At 39.1% G+C, this 16285-nt stretch overlaps 3 protein-coding genes across 5 annotated transcripts; 2 read left to right on the top strand and 1 right to left on the bottom strand.

The window, feature by feature from the left end:
• Positions 1–317: 317 nt before the first annotated feature.
• LOC311493960 (F-box only protein 44-like) lies at positions 318–5034 on the top strand. The gene is made up of 6 exons (XM_084552782.1): positions 318–446; positions 2105–2333; positions 2446–2560; positions 2660–2755; positions 3912–4050; positions 4141–5034. The coding sequence occupies exons 1-6, from the start codon at positions 351–353 to the stop codon at positions 4285–4287; spliced, it is 822 nt and encodes a 273-aa protein (XP_084408908.1). The 5' UTR covers positions 318–350; the 3' UTR covers positions 4288–5034.
• Positions 5035–6466: 1432 nt separating this feature from the next.
• On the top strand, positions 6467–10897 carry LOC311494430 (F-box only protein 44-like; the record flags this gene model as incomplete). Of its 2 annotated transcripts, none has more annotated exons than XM_084553480.1 (7): positions 6467–6583; positions 7035–7153; positions 9075–9324; positions 9447–9561; positions 9677–9772; positions 10528–10663; positions 10751–10897. In XM_084553480.1, the coding sequence occupies exons 2-7, from the start codon at positions 7064–7066 to the stop codon at positions 10895–10897; spliced, it is 834 nt and encodes a 277-aa protein (XP_084409606.1). In that variant the 5' UTR covers positions 6467–6583; positions 7035–7063. The 2 variants fall into 2 exon arrangements, with proteins under 2 accessions (XP_084409606.1, XP_084409605.1); XM_084553479.1 differs by having other exon boundaries at positions 6472–6835.
• A 1771-nt stretch (positions 10898–12668) lies between these two features.
• On the bottom strand, positions 12669–15571 carry LOC311494431 (cell division control protein 42 homolog). Of its 2 annotated transcripts, none has more exons than XM_084553481.1 (6): positions 15487–15571; positions 14751–14894; positions 14579–14651; positions 14370–14479; positions 13652–13849; positions 12669–12805 (listed from the first exon to the last, which is right to left on the bottom strand). In XM_084553481.1, exons 2-6 carry the CDS (start codon positions 14853–14855, stop codon positions 12716–12718), a joined length of 576 nt encoding a protein of 191 aa, XP_084409607.1. In that variant the 5' UTR covers positions 14856–14894; positions 15487–15571; the 3' UTR covers positions 12669–12715. The 2 variants fall into 2 exon arrangements, with proteins under 2 accessions (XP_084409607.1, XP_084409608.1); XM_084553482.1 differs by lacking the exon at positions 12669–12805 and adding an exon at positions 12828–13470.
• Between the last annotated feature and the right edge of the window lie 714 nt (positions 15572–16285).

Raw genomic sequence — 16285 nt, 5'->3', positions numbered from 1 at the left:
TATATATATATATATATATATATATATATATATGAATATATATCTTGAATTAATGTGTGTGCCAATATACTTTAATAATAATAAAGTAATTATAAGAAAGTTTATTTTACTATGTAATTTTTCTGTTTTCAGAGAGAAGCGCTCGTTGTCTCCCTCCCGCACGTTAATTCTTAAAAAGTGACGCTCTAGGCCTACGTCTTAAACTAGAAGTCTTTTTTCTTTTTCCTGTCATAACTTTGCGCCGAAACTTCCGCGTTTTCTGGGACCTCTAACCCGGAATCTACTCAACCAGGAGGTTCCGAGGCATAGACTATGTTCAGAGGCCTGTTTCTGTTTCGTCCGCCGCAGACATGAAGAGAAGGGCTTTGGAGAAAGACTCAGGCTCGAAGAAGAACTGGATGGAGGATCGCGCTTCTTCAGCCGCGCTGTTCTTTTACGTTACAGATGTAAGTGAATCGTTTTAAAAAAAAAAAAAAGGAAACTGGACTTTTTTTTTTTTTTTTTTTGAGACGTTTCATCACTCATCCGGGTAGCTTCTTCAGTTCTAGCGGACATGAAACTCTGCGAGTAACCCATCTGAAACTTGCTTGACTTGGTTCTGTTAACAACCAGGCCCATCCAATCTAGACTGTTACTAGAAAATATACATCGTCAAACTAATGAGGAAGTCGTTCGCCAGCTGCCCTGATCCGTTATAATGACTCATATATGAGTCATACAAACCCGTCAGCCCTCGTGTATGTTCGATTTTAAACACTGACCGTCATATTAACTTGACTCAACCCAAAGTCAACATGCTCGAAAAGCCGACCTCTCAGACATTTTACTAATGTTTAACAGAAACCTCCCCAAGGTATTTGCTGCAATACATTTGTGTGACTCTTCCTGCACGTACAGCTTAGTTTCACTTTCAATGTTTTTACTTTATCACTAGTATCACAATGATCAGAGGATTGTACATCATGTTTCTAATACCCATCTATGCGCTTAATGACGAACATCATACTAAAAATACAAGGTAAGGCATTTCAGATTCTGGTCCATGTTGACATTATGGCATCATACAATCTCCCCCCATGCCGTTGTATTCTCAGTGCCTGCTTTGGGGCTCTGGGTTCTCTAAAGCATCTTGATATTGTTGTTGTTGATGCATAAGATGGAAATGAAATGCTGGTTGGATTGCAGCACTGAACACATTCACTGGGTAAATTAAAAACAGGCCATCTATATATATATATATATATATATATTGTCACACTCCATTCCATCTATCAGTTGTATTGAAAAATAAACTGACTCCTCATAATCATCTGATTCAGGAGATCACGTACATTTCATTTTAGGTGCAGCACATCCAAACTAATGTGCGGTGAATTAAAATACATTACAATTCAACCCGTCCAACCATTATACAGTAAGAGCAATCACATAACCCATTATTTAAATTACTCACTTGCATTAAACCTTTGCCTGCTTCTCTTTCAGAGTAGTAAAATTATCAATTACCCTCTCATTGAAATTGACTAGTTCCCTCTTTATGGAAAGTGTGGGCACAGATTCAGATTCAGACATTCGTGACCGAGTGATTTTCACGGGAATGTCTCAATCACTAGCTAACTGGCTGTCTCAGTGATCAGTGAAATGTGCTAGTAAGCCCACTCAGAACTATTCAGAATGCATTTGAGCATCTGTGGGAAAAAAAGCCTTAATATGAGAGTCAATGAGAAAATGAGGAAGGGGCAGATCATCAGTGCTCCATGGATGAGCTTGATGCTAACTGGACTGTATGCAGAGTCATCAATAGAAAATGTCTAGACTGACAGTCACTGACAGCTAGTCAAAACTGTGGAAGGAACCCGCAGTTTATTATTTACTCTACACAATGGTTCAGTTTGTTGTGAGCATTAACTGAAGCTCCTGACCAAGATCCACGTTTTTTTTTTTTCTACTGACCTGCCACATTTGCTGATAACATCATAAGCACAAGTGCTCCCACGGTAATAAAGTGCTCAGTGCTCAGTACTGTTTGTTAACAGCATAACCATAGAGGTTATCCAGCACTCCAGCTTATCTGTGTCCTTTTTGATCTCAACTTTGTTCCAAGATCCTGGAGGAAATCTTCCTAAATCTACCTCCTAAAGACGTGGTACTTGTTTGCCGGAGAGTGTGTTACCAGTGGAAAGAAGTGGCTGACCGTCAGTCTCTTTGGAGGGAGAGATGTAGACGAGAAAGCTATCACATCCGGGATGCTTCCAAATTGCCTGAAGACTGGAGACGGTTTTACTTCTTGAGCAAGAATAGAAGAAATCTTCTCAAGAATTCGAGAGGAGATGGTACGAGACCACTAATCTGACTTTAACTAATTTGGTGATGGTTGAAGCTATTGTTTTCCTTCTTAATACAAACTAGCTCAATAAAACGGTTTCCCCCTTCACACTTTTGTAGAGGGAATGGATCACTGGGAGATTCTAAGGAATGGTGGCGATCAGTGGGTGGTGCATGACCTTAGGAAGGAACATCCAGACAACACCGTCAAGAAGAACTTTGTAACCTCTTTTGGGTGAGTATTCAGTTGCACTGTTGCACCAGATATGTGGTACTACTTTTACATGGTACATCCATCCTATGTCAAAGCTAAAACCCTTTCTGTTTCCTGCAGAATGTGCATAAAGTCACAGCTGATTGATTTGGAGAGGGAAGGTTACAACTCATGCTTTATGGATAACTTCCAGCCAAGCATCAGAATATCTGACTGGTAAGAAGAAATAACATAAAAATATGGATTCTGATTCCTAATTTGATTTTTAACCATGATGATGATTCAGATTTTTACAGCTTAGGTTTGATCTTCAAAACGTAGTCGCCATACTGAAGGGCAAGAAACACAACCCTTCATGAAATCGTACAGGTTTTAAACAACAGTTGCACTTGTTTAGCGTTCAAGCCTGTTTTGTCGAGAAGAAAATTCAAGGATTCAAGGAGTTTTGTTGTCATTACACACATGTTGGTATATGAGTGAGGTGGAATGAAATTAGTTAATCTGGTCCCGGTGCAAGCCAAAGCAGAAACGGTAAAAGTAAAAGTATAAAAATAGAGTAATATTAGCCAACTAAGCATAACAAGAGGCAAGTAAGTAATATAAATAGAAAATAGAAGACGCAACAGTATACCGCAGAGCAATATACAGCAGAATTGAAAGTGACAATCGTGCACTATTGGAGTCTGTGCAAAACGACTCCATTCAGTGCAAGATGTATCTGTGGTTGGTTGTTGGGGGGCGGGGATCAAGGTTTAAGGTGGACAGCTAATGTAATAGAATGTTGTAGCTATTCTCCCTCACTGTGTGGACACAGCATTAGAAGGAGTCACCTTACCAGTTGGGGTAATCAGTCAGAACTAACGCCATACTGAGACTATGTCCTGCCTTTAAAAGAATAAACAAATACTAAAACTGCCTTGCTGTCTGACAAAACAGTCGAACCCGGTTCTACTTTGCCTAAGAGCAACATTACATCATCCACCGAGGTTTGTGGCAGCTAATCAATAGGTGAACGTTCACATTCCTGAAAAGATTGCTCTGTATTTCTACTGTTTACTTCACGACTGCCGGTGATGAAAGATAAAATGGTATCTAGTACCAGCAAGAAAATCTATTACAGACCACGGTGTGATATTTGATAATCCTTTAAACTCATGGATCTGTTACTCAAACTGGGCTTCATGGATTGTATTTATTGAACTTTATTGAAGCTAGTGGTTAAAACAACATAATCCCACCAGTGCTGTACTTAGGTCAGAAAGCCCACACTGGTCTTCTACTTGGTACAGCGGTAAGTGACATCTAGAATATTAATCTGAAACATTAAGTATTTTTGTTTACATGAAATGAAGCGTGTTTGTGTGTGTGTTAGGTTTATCCCTACTGCTGACTACTGTGGCGCCCTATATCAGATGCGTGTAGACTTGCTGAATGAGAGGAGGGAAACTGTCCAGATGTTTGCTCCTGACATCGTTTACTTTGAAAAGGACTTCCGTGAAGAATGGAATCAGGTATGATAACAAAACACACAGCAACAGTTGTTATAAAAAGCCTACATACAAAGCCCAGTGACAGCTCCAGACCTATTGATTATTTTCCAGATGACCCATGTATTCAAAAACTATGGACCAGGAGTGAGATTCATTCGTTTTACTCATGGAGGCAAGGATTTATGCTACTGGAAAGGATGGTATGGAATCCACATCACTGACAGCTGTGTTGAGTTATGTGCAACAATGGACGCATAGCCTTTTGGGATTTACGCACTTTGTCAAGGGCGGCACACAGCAGAATGGTGGTTAGCACTGATTCCTCACAGCAAGAAGGTTCTGTCCTATCCTATTGAATAATAGTACACGGTTTGTCAGCCATTTAACACAATACAATATGTCCAATTTCTCCAGTTCTATATTATGTTTAGATTCTGTTCTGTTTTACCATGAACTTTGAAATACTTGACCGAAATGGAAGTGATACCTGAATGCATCAGTTCATCTGTCAAGCCAGCATTTATACTGCAGAATTAATCATATTTACTGGAGTCACATCAAAGCAATGAAGTATCACAATCAGGGTTTGATTTCATTTACCAATAACACTATGACAACCGGGCACTTCTGCTTGGCAAATCAACAATAAGAAAATGTAAAGCATGGCTGTTTTATTTATTTTCTGAATTGTTACATATAAAGTTGTTTTGTACCTTCGTGTTGCTTTATGTCTGCTTTGGAAATGTATACAGCTTTTTAAAGCTTTATGATGTAACCAAAACAACCGCCAACATAATGTATTTGAAGTCAGGTAAAGAACTGTTTTGTTACAGAATTACTTCATGTTGTGTCTTAAGCAAAGTACATTATGTCATATTGAATGAAATGATTTTTTACTGACTGATATTTTATTCTTTGTCTCAGCATTTTCTTGATCTCAGGATGCTGTATCCACACGTTTCACTCAGTAAAGCTACTTTTACAGTATATACAAATTGCATTCAAATGCACCACAAACAAAGCACAAATTCAAAACAAATTTTTGCATTCAGACACAAAGCAGTTTCCAAAAAATGCACTTGCTGTCAGACTAACCCTAACCCGTTAAATAATACTGCACAGGTTGAGATAATAAGCTAGTGGTAATGATATATAGCCCAGGTGTGTCTTTAACCCTCTGGAGTCGACGGACGCGCCGGCGCGTCCAAATCACATGACCAGTTTAAGACGATGTAGCAGCAAGACGAAGTCTCACTGAGACTCTGTTTCAATTTGTGCAGAAAGTGCTAACTTCAAACTATATACCAGTTTTTAAATTGTGTTGATAGGCCAAGTAAAAGTGGACTTATGAAAACTAATATACGGCATGCTTTTTCCTGAATATTGTCATCATATTTGGTGCGCGTTTAGTGCAGTAAGATACGGCGAAAAGGAAAACGCTAGCAAGCGGAGATCGCTAGCCGGCTTCAGGTGATCGAAAAAAAAAAAAAAAAAAAAAAAACATGACACCCTCTTTCCTATTGGTGGAAAAATGCATCACATCAGCCAATCAGAAAATTATATGGTAATGGTTGCTAAGGAAGAGGGAAAATTGGTGGGAGTGACGCTATATACAATCTATGGAGTGATGACGGTGAAGAGAGAGAGAAACGAGTTTTGAGATTTGAGACATTTGTGACCTTAGTTATTTACTTACCTTACTTATTAGACATTACTTATTGTGACGCCTGATAGTTTTGCAGATGGTTCTAAATAGTTGTGCAAAAAACGCCTGATGCATTTCCTGTATTTCAATGTAAATAGTTGTAAATAACTTTGTTGTTTGCTAAATTTTTATATAAGCTTTTGAAATTTACAGTTTAGATTTGCATTCTAAGTTATACAAATGGTTCGTTAAATATGTTTGTGGTTTTCACAGTGAAAAATCTAGGTTTTTCCTACTCGGATTTAATATTTTTAGTGTGGTTTTAGGTCCACTGTGTTAATACAGTATATCAGAATGAAAAAATAACTGTATAATCACACATGTGAGGTTGTGTTGAAGAGAATGACACCCAACAAGGCAAGGTAAACTGTTTTTAAGATGAAATATAAAGGTAAAACCAAAAGTAGAAAAAAACGGCCAATTATACTCTGGACCCCAGAGGGTTAATCTAGTGATTAAAAAATGTGGTTTATTCACAGCAGCATTCCTAAATAATGTCCCACCATATTTTAACAGCTTGTTGAAGGCCAAATGTTATTCATGGTGCCACTACAGTTATTACATGCTAGACCCATATACATTTGTGGAATACAATTAATTAAAATATCACGACATCATCATTTATTTTTTATTTTCTTAATTTAGCTGTATGTCTGCAATGTTTTGTGGGGATTTGTTTCTCATTGGTGTTCATTTCGGGTGACGTTCATCTCTGACGGCTCTGACTCTACCGTGTTCACTGTCATCGCCGGTCAGACATACCGGAAGTTTACTTTAAGGAAGCTCAAGAGGGTTCGCTCATATGGGTTTGCTGTTATTTCTACTCGGCATACACAGAATATCACCCGGGTAAGCGAAGTTACAAGCGAAAACTGGTGATTGAGCCTGACTGACTGTAGTAAAAAACAGTCTGTGGTTCTGCTGTGGTTTGAGCCGAGGGCTGTTAGCTCCGCCTACGGAACAAGCACAAGTGTCTTGGAATAAATAGCGAGCGCAAGCATGGTATAGTGGAGACTGTTTTATGGGAATAACTCTGGCCAATGCAAGTGATTGTGTTTACTTTCGTAATTGCAGGACTCGGTGGTTAAATTTAGAATGACAGTAAGTAAACCGCTTTAAAACTCAACTTACATGACAAGCGTCTTCGTCTCGAACTGCACTTCCGTTTTGTAAGAAAGTGGAGCCAGATACTGTAGCCTTTTAAGCCACGACACCTTGCGTGTCTTCGTTGTAGTTTAAGAACACAGTAACACAGTTGCCGTGAAAAGGATTGACTACACTGGTCTATGTTGCTTGTAAGGACACTTCTGGCCTGAGTTTGTCTGAGGCATGAAGAGGAGGAGGGGCAGAGCCATGGGTGCAACTCACAGCTCAAGTCGGACGGTATCTTCAGCGAGTCCAGCCTCAACTTCAAACTGCGTAAGTGCTTTTACAAGACTGTCAAGTAACCGTTGAAATATGGCACGTGACTGCTGCCGGTTTGCACCTGGAGCGAGCACGAGCTGCTCTCGTAGGGGCACTGCAAACTTAATCAGGAGCGGTTTGTTTATATTTGCTTGAGGGGACACTGTCCCATGGTGACTGTCAGGATATGTCCATACTTGGTGCATGGATTATCTTTACATAGGAGTCTATTGTTCTACAATTAACCCAACTCATAGCAGACATTTTGACTTGTCACATGAGGGGAAATACACGTGTGTCATCAATGACTCATTTTCAGTTCAGGGGGGCACTGAACCAAAATGCACAAAAGTCTTTGTGCTTTCCCTGCTGTGATGAGTCAAAATGTGTAAAGGTCTGTTTAACATACACTGATCAGGCATAACATAAAAACCACTGACGGGAGAAGTAAAACATTGACCATCTTGTGGCAATTCAATGTTCTGCTGGGCAACCTCTGGACCTGGCATTCGTGTGGATGTTACTTAGACATGTACCACCCACTTAAACCAGACCAGGCACCCCCACCCCATAGCAATGACACTCCTTGATGGCAGCAGCCATCCCCAGCAGGATGCAGCCTGACACAGACACACAGAAACAGTTTATGAACAACTCAAAAAAACATGAAAACAGCTCAAGGTGTTGACCTGGCCTCTAAATTCACTAGATCCCAAACTGATCAAGTATCTATGGCATGATCCACAGAGGCCCCTCCCCTCAACCCATATTACTCAAAGGCCCCCACCAACAACATTCTGTTATCAGACACAACGGGACAGCCTCAGAAGGCCCATGTCCATTCTCTGATGAGTCACAACTGTTTTGGGTCATAATGTTATGCTTGATCAGTGCAAACTTTTATTATGAGCATGCATTTAACATGCCCTACATTATTGTCTTTTATACTATTAACGTTCACTGTCGCATTCAAAAGCAATACTAACAGGATAAATTTTATTGTTTCTCAACCTACACAAACCTAAAAGCCCAGTCTATTCTGATTCGTCAGCTCCATACACATTCAGGCCTAGATTAGAAGCCAGCGTTGCTGCTCTTGACGGAGAGACATGGAAACTTGAAGTGTTTAATTGCATGCGAAGTAAGGATACGCCCCAAAGCTCAGGAGGACCCATCAAGATTTTTAAAAAAAATAGAGCCAGGAGCCATGACAAACTCTAAAATAACAGGGCTTGCCACAGAATCACACACCACGACAATGTTGTGTAGGTGATGTATACTGCTGTATAAAAAATATAAAAGACACTGATTTCATGCAGGGTTAATATAGGGGAATTCTGAAGCTCTTTGTTGTTCAGAAATTAAATTCATACAGTTTCATGTGAACTGAGGGGATTTTTTGTTGTTCACTCTATCACTACAGTTGGCATTGATGTTACAGGGCTTCCCCAGCTGCTGCTGCTGCTGAGGCCCTTATGTAATTATGTGGCTCTCCAGTTGGAAGGAAAACATGACCTAAACACAAAGGGGGGATCTGTGTGTGCTAGACAGACGTGAATACAAAACATGCATAAAAGCTTTTTATTATTATTATTATTATTATTATTATTATTAATAATAAATCATATTTAAAACCTTGCTGCAACACTATAATGTAACTCCATCTATGGTAATCCAATCTGATTACTGGCTGCACGCACCCTGAAGTTGAATAAGTGCTTGCCTTAAGTTAATCTTATAGTTAATGATCTTACCAAAAGTAAAAATAATAATGAATAAATAAATCAAATTTTATTCTATAACTTTTTCAGCTTTTTGTAATTCTAAAAAAGGTTGATGTTGTTGCTGATGTTATGTAAGAGGTAGGAGCATTGGTTAAAGTCAGATCTGAATAGTCATTTGAGTTTTCTATCACTGTCACTTCTGTTCTTGACAGTACTTCGACGTACCTCTGGACATCTTGGAGGAAATCTTCCTAAATGTTCCTGCCCATCAGGTGGTTTGTGTGTGTCGGTTAGTGTGCCGTCAATGGAAGGAAGTGGCTGACAGTGAGTGTTTTTGGAGAGAGCGATGCAGAAGAGAGGGGTTTCAAATCCGTGATGCTTCCAAAACAATAGAAGACTGGAGGCTCTTTTACTTCTTGTGCAAGAAAAGAAGAAATCTTCTGAAGAATCCAAGAGCAGAAGGTAGGAAAACACAAGACTGACTTTGATGAGCATTTGGTGATGTTGAATCCGGTATTTTCCTGCTGAACAACAAATTAACTGCAAAATAATGTCTCTCACAACCCTCATGTTTGTTGCTGAAGAGGGATTTGGGGGTTGGCATATCATGGAGAATGGTGGTGACAAGTGGACAGTCGAGGGACTTTTCGCGAAACATCCAAATGAGGCCGTCCAGAAAAACTTTGTGACCTCTTATGGGTGAGTATCCACCAGCGGTGGTCCAGAAAATAAATTCCAGTTATTCTATATGCTTCATTGCAATGGCAGTGTAATAACCTCTGAAGCATGTTAACCCCCTTTCTGTTTTCTGTAGAATGTGCAAAAAGTCACAGCTGATTAATTTGGCGAAGGAAGGTTACAACCCATCGTTTATGGATCACGTTCAGCCAGACATCAAAATATCTGATTGGTGAGGAGCATACACAAAACAGGCTTTCACATTTCATTTAGTGATTCCTTATTTGGTGCCAAAATAGAGTTGGCACATGCACATACAGTTGCTGCACACGAGCGTAATAGAGTAATTCAATAATATGATACTCATAACAAAACACCGGAGGAATTCATTTTGAAAATGGTTCCAAAAATATTATAAAAATAAGTTCTCACTTTGTTAACAATACACATTTATACAATTTACCATTTATATATACACTAAGCAAAATTAATGCATTCTAATATAAGAGTGCTGCACTAAATCTTACCTTCACGAAGATTATGACATTCAGCATTTGTGTGAAATAACGGCCGTTGATTCAGTTGCGTTTTTATTTTGGAAGATGTGGATTGTAGTACTATTGAACTGCATTTTACTGACACAAGTTTCTTTTATTTTGACAACCCCAACTTAGTGAGGGGACCAGACCAAATAAGACATTTTTGTGTTTAACTCAGTACAATTTAGCAGCAACACAAACTACAATTCCAAAACAGTTGATCTATCACCTTTCTAACACTGTTTCAACATAAACTTAATTTAGTGGATGACAGATATATTAGAATGCATTTGTTTTAATTGTTACCAAGTTACCTAATCTTTTATCAAGTGAGTTATTGATAAATGTTTCCCTATTGTGCCAGTTCCAGTAAAAAAAAAAAAGTGTTTTGATTTAATTGCCAATTCCTGACATATGTACATACGCTTGTCCATCTGTGTTACATTAGGTATGCACCACGACGGGATTGTGGCAGTGAATATACAATCACTGTGGTGTTGCTGAATAAAAGGAAGGAGCCTGTGCAGACATTTGCCCCAGAGACTGTGTACTTTGAGCAGTGGAATGATTCCCAGTGGAATCAGGTATATACTAAGCATGGAGCATAATCAAGTTCAGCATGGAAAATAATAAAGTTCAGCTCCACATTACAGATATTTATTTTTTTTCAGATCACCCACGTATTTCAGAACTATGGACCAGGAGTGAGATTCATCCATTTTATCCACGGTGGCAAGGACACACAGTTCTGGGCAGGATGGTATGGAATTCGTGTAACTGACAGCAGTGTTGAGATATGCCCAGGGAAAAGTGCATAGCCTTTTTGGATTCGTCCATTACGTATCCTGCCTTTGCCTGCCATTTCTGTATGTGCACTGGTTTTTGTTTTTAAGCTTAAAATGTTGAACACTGCACCTTAAAGGACCAGTGTGTGGAAGGTTAGGGGATCTGTATGCAGATCATTCAAATGTCACTGGTCCTTAAACTAGACGTATAGACTTAATTTTGCATAACATGCTTTTCGAATTTGAAAATACAGCTGTAAATGATGTCACTGGAAAAAATTGTTGTTATATTAAGATATATAAAGTGGGTGCAGTGATCTTATGAGAAAACCTGCACAATAAGGCGAGAGAGACTCGTACAAGGAAAGAAATATGGTTAACATTTGCCATATACTGTAATGATACAGTCCAAGTGGCAAAGCAGCTTCTATAGAAGTATCCTTTACACTGCTTTGTAATTCCCTACTTATGATGCTAAAAAAGTTATCATTTTTGCATTGTGTCAAATGTATACAGGCCTATAAGTGCACTCTATGTAAGCATCAAGTCACAAAACAACATGTAATTATTTGTAGTAAGATTTAATCATAATACTGGTTTATTGAGATGCTTTATTACAAGCAATATACAGTACAACTTGGATGTCAAATATTAATAAAAATCAAAGAAACATTTTCATCCTGGTTAATTTCAGTGTCATCTCAACTTCTCGTTATCAGTAATGCACGTTTTATTCAGTCAATAAGTTATGAGTGATCTTCTCACTATATTTACACATCAAATTCAGGCCCACAAGGCATGGATGTAGTATTGCTAGTTCAGTCAGATCAATTTTCACAGGATCTCAAACTATCAATAACTGCAGAGTAGCAACAGGTATGTTCAGTTTACAAAAATAGTGAATTAGTCCGGCATTACAACTTCCAACAAAGTTCCAACTACTGCAACTTTTGATCATCATTCAGGACATGCATCTCCTCTTTAACTCATCTCTGTCACAAAAGTACACAGGAATTGTGCTCAAACTCCTTACATTGACAAACTGACAGTGACTTTTTGTGATACACAGCTTTTAATGTGGTGTACCATACACGCATTTTCCACCTTTGTCTGGGCCTGTGGTTCTATACTTGGCCAGGCATTAATTTAGCAGGTTTTGTTTTGGCAAACTAGATCTAAGAGAGCATGGCCTAGAAATGTCATATTCCATCATGTGTTTGTTAGACCTGCCTGGAGGCCACTGAAATTGAGTAAAATGCTCTGGATAGATTCATCTTTCTCAACAAAATACATGCGTTTGAGTTCTATGATCCAAGCAGGATTTATATTGCTGCAATAGATACCCATCTGGTGATGGAGGAATGATGCAATGATGTCAACCAGGTTTTGTGTGCTGTGGTTGAGCATCTTATATAAAATCATAAACCTTAAGGGAGTGACTTGAAGCAAAATTTGAGCATTTCAATTACTCATTATCCACTTGTCTGCTTCATAGGACACTTAAGACAACAGCTCTATTAAAATACCTTTTCAGACAGTTCTTTAGGAATAACACTTCAAACTAAACATAATGTAGTCAAACAGAAACCTTACTTCTGAGCGTCCTTTACAATTTGTTGATATAGTTTCACCATTCAGTGTTCACATCAACCTTTTCAATGGCACCAAATCATCAAAAACGTTACTCAAGTCTTAAAATCTCGTTCAACACATTGAATATGTTTTTAGGTTAAGTCAGTGAGAAGGCTAATATTTAATGATATTCTTGACTCGTGATGGAATGTGCAGAAAACCTCTCCAGTACTGTCAACCTAGATTTGGAAACTGGTGTGAAGAATGCTGCGGCGGAACTTAGAGCAGAACGCATTTACGTCTTTTCTTAGGCTCAGGAGGCTCCAGGGCAGCCAGTATTGCCTCATCAAACACATTCTTTAATCCTTTCTGTGGAAACAAAATATTAATATTCAAAACAAAGCTATTCCAAATACAAAGAAATAGCTGAGTAGAAATGGAGCAGGGCGATCAAAATTTTCCTTTATTCAAATAACATTTTACAAGAATCTCCTCATGATCAAGTTGCCCAAGTAAAGACAAAAAGCCCATGGAAAATTTTGATGCTGCAGTAGAAAAAAAAATTGTTATTACTGTCTAAGACAGAATGTAGCATATATGCTTTTGTAGGGTACATCTGATGAGGTCATTACTAAAATAATAACAGAATGTCAGTCTTAACAACAAAAACAAACTCAGTCATGTCCAGTTACGCAGACTTGCACACAAAGTGCTGACAACAGAGAGGAGAACTAAAGATTGGCACTCTATCGTCTCAGGCAGCATGGGTAATTGTGTTTAGGCCAAGTTGAAGAGAAAGCACATATGAATAGAAGGAAAGAAGTTAATGGGCACAAAGTTTTAAAGTTTAAAAGAGCGTGGTGGTTATTGTAGTGACAGACATTTCTTTACAATGATTAAGCAGCAGATGATCAAGAGGCAAAGCAAGATGCAAGAAGAAGACATCAGAACAAACAGCATTTTCTCTTTCTCTGAGTTTCGGGGGGCTCTAAAGCGGCTAGGATAGCCTCATCAAATACGTTCTTCAGTCCCCGCTACAGAAAGAGGAAAAGAAAGGAGAAAGACAGGCACACAACAGAGAGTCAGATGGAGATTTAAGCCAAATGCTGTTAGCAAAAGACACGGCAAAGCATTTCCACACTCGTTAGGAAACTGACATTTAAACACCAACACTTGTCACACCAGCTTTCAGAGACGATTCATGGGAAATCTTACCTGTGTTAGGGCTGAGCACTCAACGTATTTGACAGCCTTAAGGTCACGGGCCAACTTTTCTGCGGTCTCAGGGGTGATTGGCTTCTGTTTGTTCTTGGCTAACTTTTCCACTGTAGATGGGTCATCACGCAGGTCGATCTGAGTGCCTACCAACAGGAACGGGGTCTTGGGACAGTGGTGAGTTATTTCTGGGACCCACTGGAGAAAAAAACAAATCGGACAAAACACTCATCACAACGAGCAAGATGCAGTGAATCACAGATTACTGTCCACAAGACTTGATTTAGTTGCTCTTAAGGGGTGTAAGCACATGAGGAGAATCGCAACTGATTCGCATATGTCGCATAGTTTCTCTAAACGTTTAAGTTCATCCACAACTTTGGTTTTCCATCACCAAATACACCATGCTGGTAGCAGGTTTGGAGTATTGGGTGAGCCCAGATGAATACTTCGGGACAAGAAGAACTAGTCCCGTCCATACATTAGAACTATTTACATGATTTGCGGGTTTTCATGGTGACATCATCTTATTATATTTTAGTTTGGACTCTTATCTGTGATCCTATCATTGTGCACACATCCCTGCAATAACAGCTATCGTGCCAATGCAAGTATCCCTGCCAGGAAGTGTGTCCCGTCACTCCACCCAATTTTTTTACAATACAGTTTGAGTCAAGAAATTGAGGAAGAGAATTCCAAGTTAGCAATCGGTACTCACCTTTTCTTTAACGTTCTCAAATGAAGAAGGTGAAACAACCGAGAAACAGACTAAGAAGACATCGGTCTGTGGGTAGCTTAGTGGTCGTAACCTGTCATAATCCTCCTGACCTAAAAAGCGAACAAAAACAATTGAATTTACCACGACACAAATCGACAACTGTGCTCCGTCAATATATTAAACTGAAAGTGTAAATATAAGCAGCTGACCTGCTGTATCAAATAAGCCAAGGGTGTATGGTTCACCCCCGATCATTACGGTTACTGCATAGTTGTCAAACACCTGCGATGGAGGAATATCATCAGTTCAAGAGCATTGCTCACTTCAGTCCTGGAAATGTGTCTGTCAGTATATACTTCAAAGTGGGGGAAAAACACTTACTGTTGGTACATATTCAGAGGGGAATTTGTTGGTGGTGTATGAAATCAGTAGGCAGGTTTTTCCCACCGCTCCATCACCCACCACCACACACTTGATAGTCTGCATCTCTGTGCTTTCTGCTGCTGCTGCTGCCTATTACGTTAGCTGCAGGAAGAGGGGAGGTAACAACTCATTGAGGTTAGGCCATTTAACATTTTAGACTCGTATGAACATTAGCCCTGAAACTTAGGCCTCTATAGAAGTTAGGTTACTTAAGTGTCCTGCCTTATTAAGTGCTAATGCCATCTTGATTAAGCAGTTAGATCCGAAGGAAACGACAATGTTTCTGTAAATAACTAGTACAGTGTCACACCCCATTACCACCAAAGCTAACGTTAGCTAATGACAACGTTACTCACTTCCTTACACTCGCTTAACTGTTTAATTTACCATTTGTAAATAGAACAGTCGACAAATCACACTGCGTATCGTTTTCTGCTTAAACAAATGCGCAATTGCAGTGCCAATTTGTTGATGTATCGCTTAGTAAAAAATGCTAATGTAATGCTAGCAGCCTCCATTCAATGCTAACTAGTTAGCTAGCTTAGGAGTCAACCGGCTAACGTTAGCTTGCAAACTAACGCTGGTTTAATTACCGTACCCAACGTCCAGATAGAAAGCCTGACACCAATGTCAGAACATGGATTTATCAAAGAACTAAATGTGGAAAAGTTAGAAAAATGTTTCAGCAACGTACCAGTGTCCTTCCGTATTCCTGCTAGCTACTGTTAGCGGTGTTTTTCGCCGGGCGTTGGCACCAGTGAGCAGCAACTTAGTACCGTCGGTCTGCGAGAAGCCAAGTCCCGACACTACGACTGTCAAGCACGACAGAGTAACACCGGATATTGGTTTCAAAATAAAACATTCAACATTCGCCACAACACAAAAGACAAACATTCTATATGACAGCAACCAATTTGGCCTTATGTGGAGGTCAGAAAACCGACAAATGCAACATACAGGTTAAACACCTCAAGTGTTTAACCTGTATGTCGTTTTTATATCATGTATGTATGTACTCTTCTAACGTTAACTTCTCCAGCTTTTACTTTGAAAGCTTATTTTTCTCTGGTTATGTTTGCTGACTTGACGGACGTTTATCTCAGCGGTTCATGCAGCAGAAGTGGTGATGTCACCTCCTAAATGCCTCTCACCTTGCATCCTCTCTTGAGTCCGTTCTGCAGGTAAAAATCAGTGCATGTATATGAAATCAATAAATAAATCAATAAATCTGACACATGGGTTAAATTAAAGGATAGATTAACATTTTATCAAAGTATTTTATCACGTCCCTGCATGTATTCTGAAGTAGCTATTTGCATTGTATTTTTTCCTCTGACCCCCCCCCCCCCCAAAAAAAATGATCTCACTCTTTCTTTAAAGTACATTTTACACTTTATTTTTGTTGATACAATTTATTTTCCTAACATACCAGTTGTATGTTGAGTAATTTTTGGTTCAATGAAGATCCAGCATGTTTCTTATGTGTTTTTTTT

The sequence above is a fragment of the Chelon labrosus genome (assembly GCF_963514085.1).
Source record: "Chelon labrosus genome assembly, chromosome: 10".
Classification (NCBI taxonomy): Eukaryota; Metazoa; Chordata; class Actinopteri; order Mugiliformes; family Mugilidae; genus Chelon; species Chelon labrosus.
Note: the sequence above shows the minus strand (reverse complement) of the source record. Positions and strands in the feature narration are given on the sequence as shown.

Bases quoted from the DNA above. Each gene is read 5' to 3' on its own strand.
- LOC311494431 (XM_084553481.1), bottom strand. From the start codon at position 14,855: ATGCAGACTATCAAGTGTGTGGTGGTGGGTGATGGAGCGGTGGGAAAA. The intron at 14,652-14,750 runs GTAAGTGTTTTT...CCTCCATCGCAG, and splicing joins CCTCTGAATATGTACCAACA to GTGTTTGACAACTATGCAGT. The intron at 14,480-14,578 runs GTCAGCTGCTTA...TTCGCTTTTTAG, and splicing joins TGGCTTATTTGATACAGCAG to GTCAGGAGGATTATGACAGG.
- LOC311493960 (XM_084552782.1), top strand. From the start codon at position 351: ATGAAGAGAAGGGCTTTGGAGAAAGACTCAGGCTCGAAGAAGAACTGG. The intron at 447-2,104 runs GTAAGTGAATCG...CTTTGTTCCAAG, and splicing joins TGTTCTTTTACGTTACAGAT to ATCCTGGAGGAAATCTTCCT. The intron at 2,334-2,445 runs GTACGAGACCAC...ACACTTTTGTAG, and splicing joins CAAGAATTCGAGAGGAGATG to AGGGAATGGATCACTGGGAG.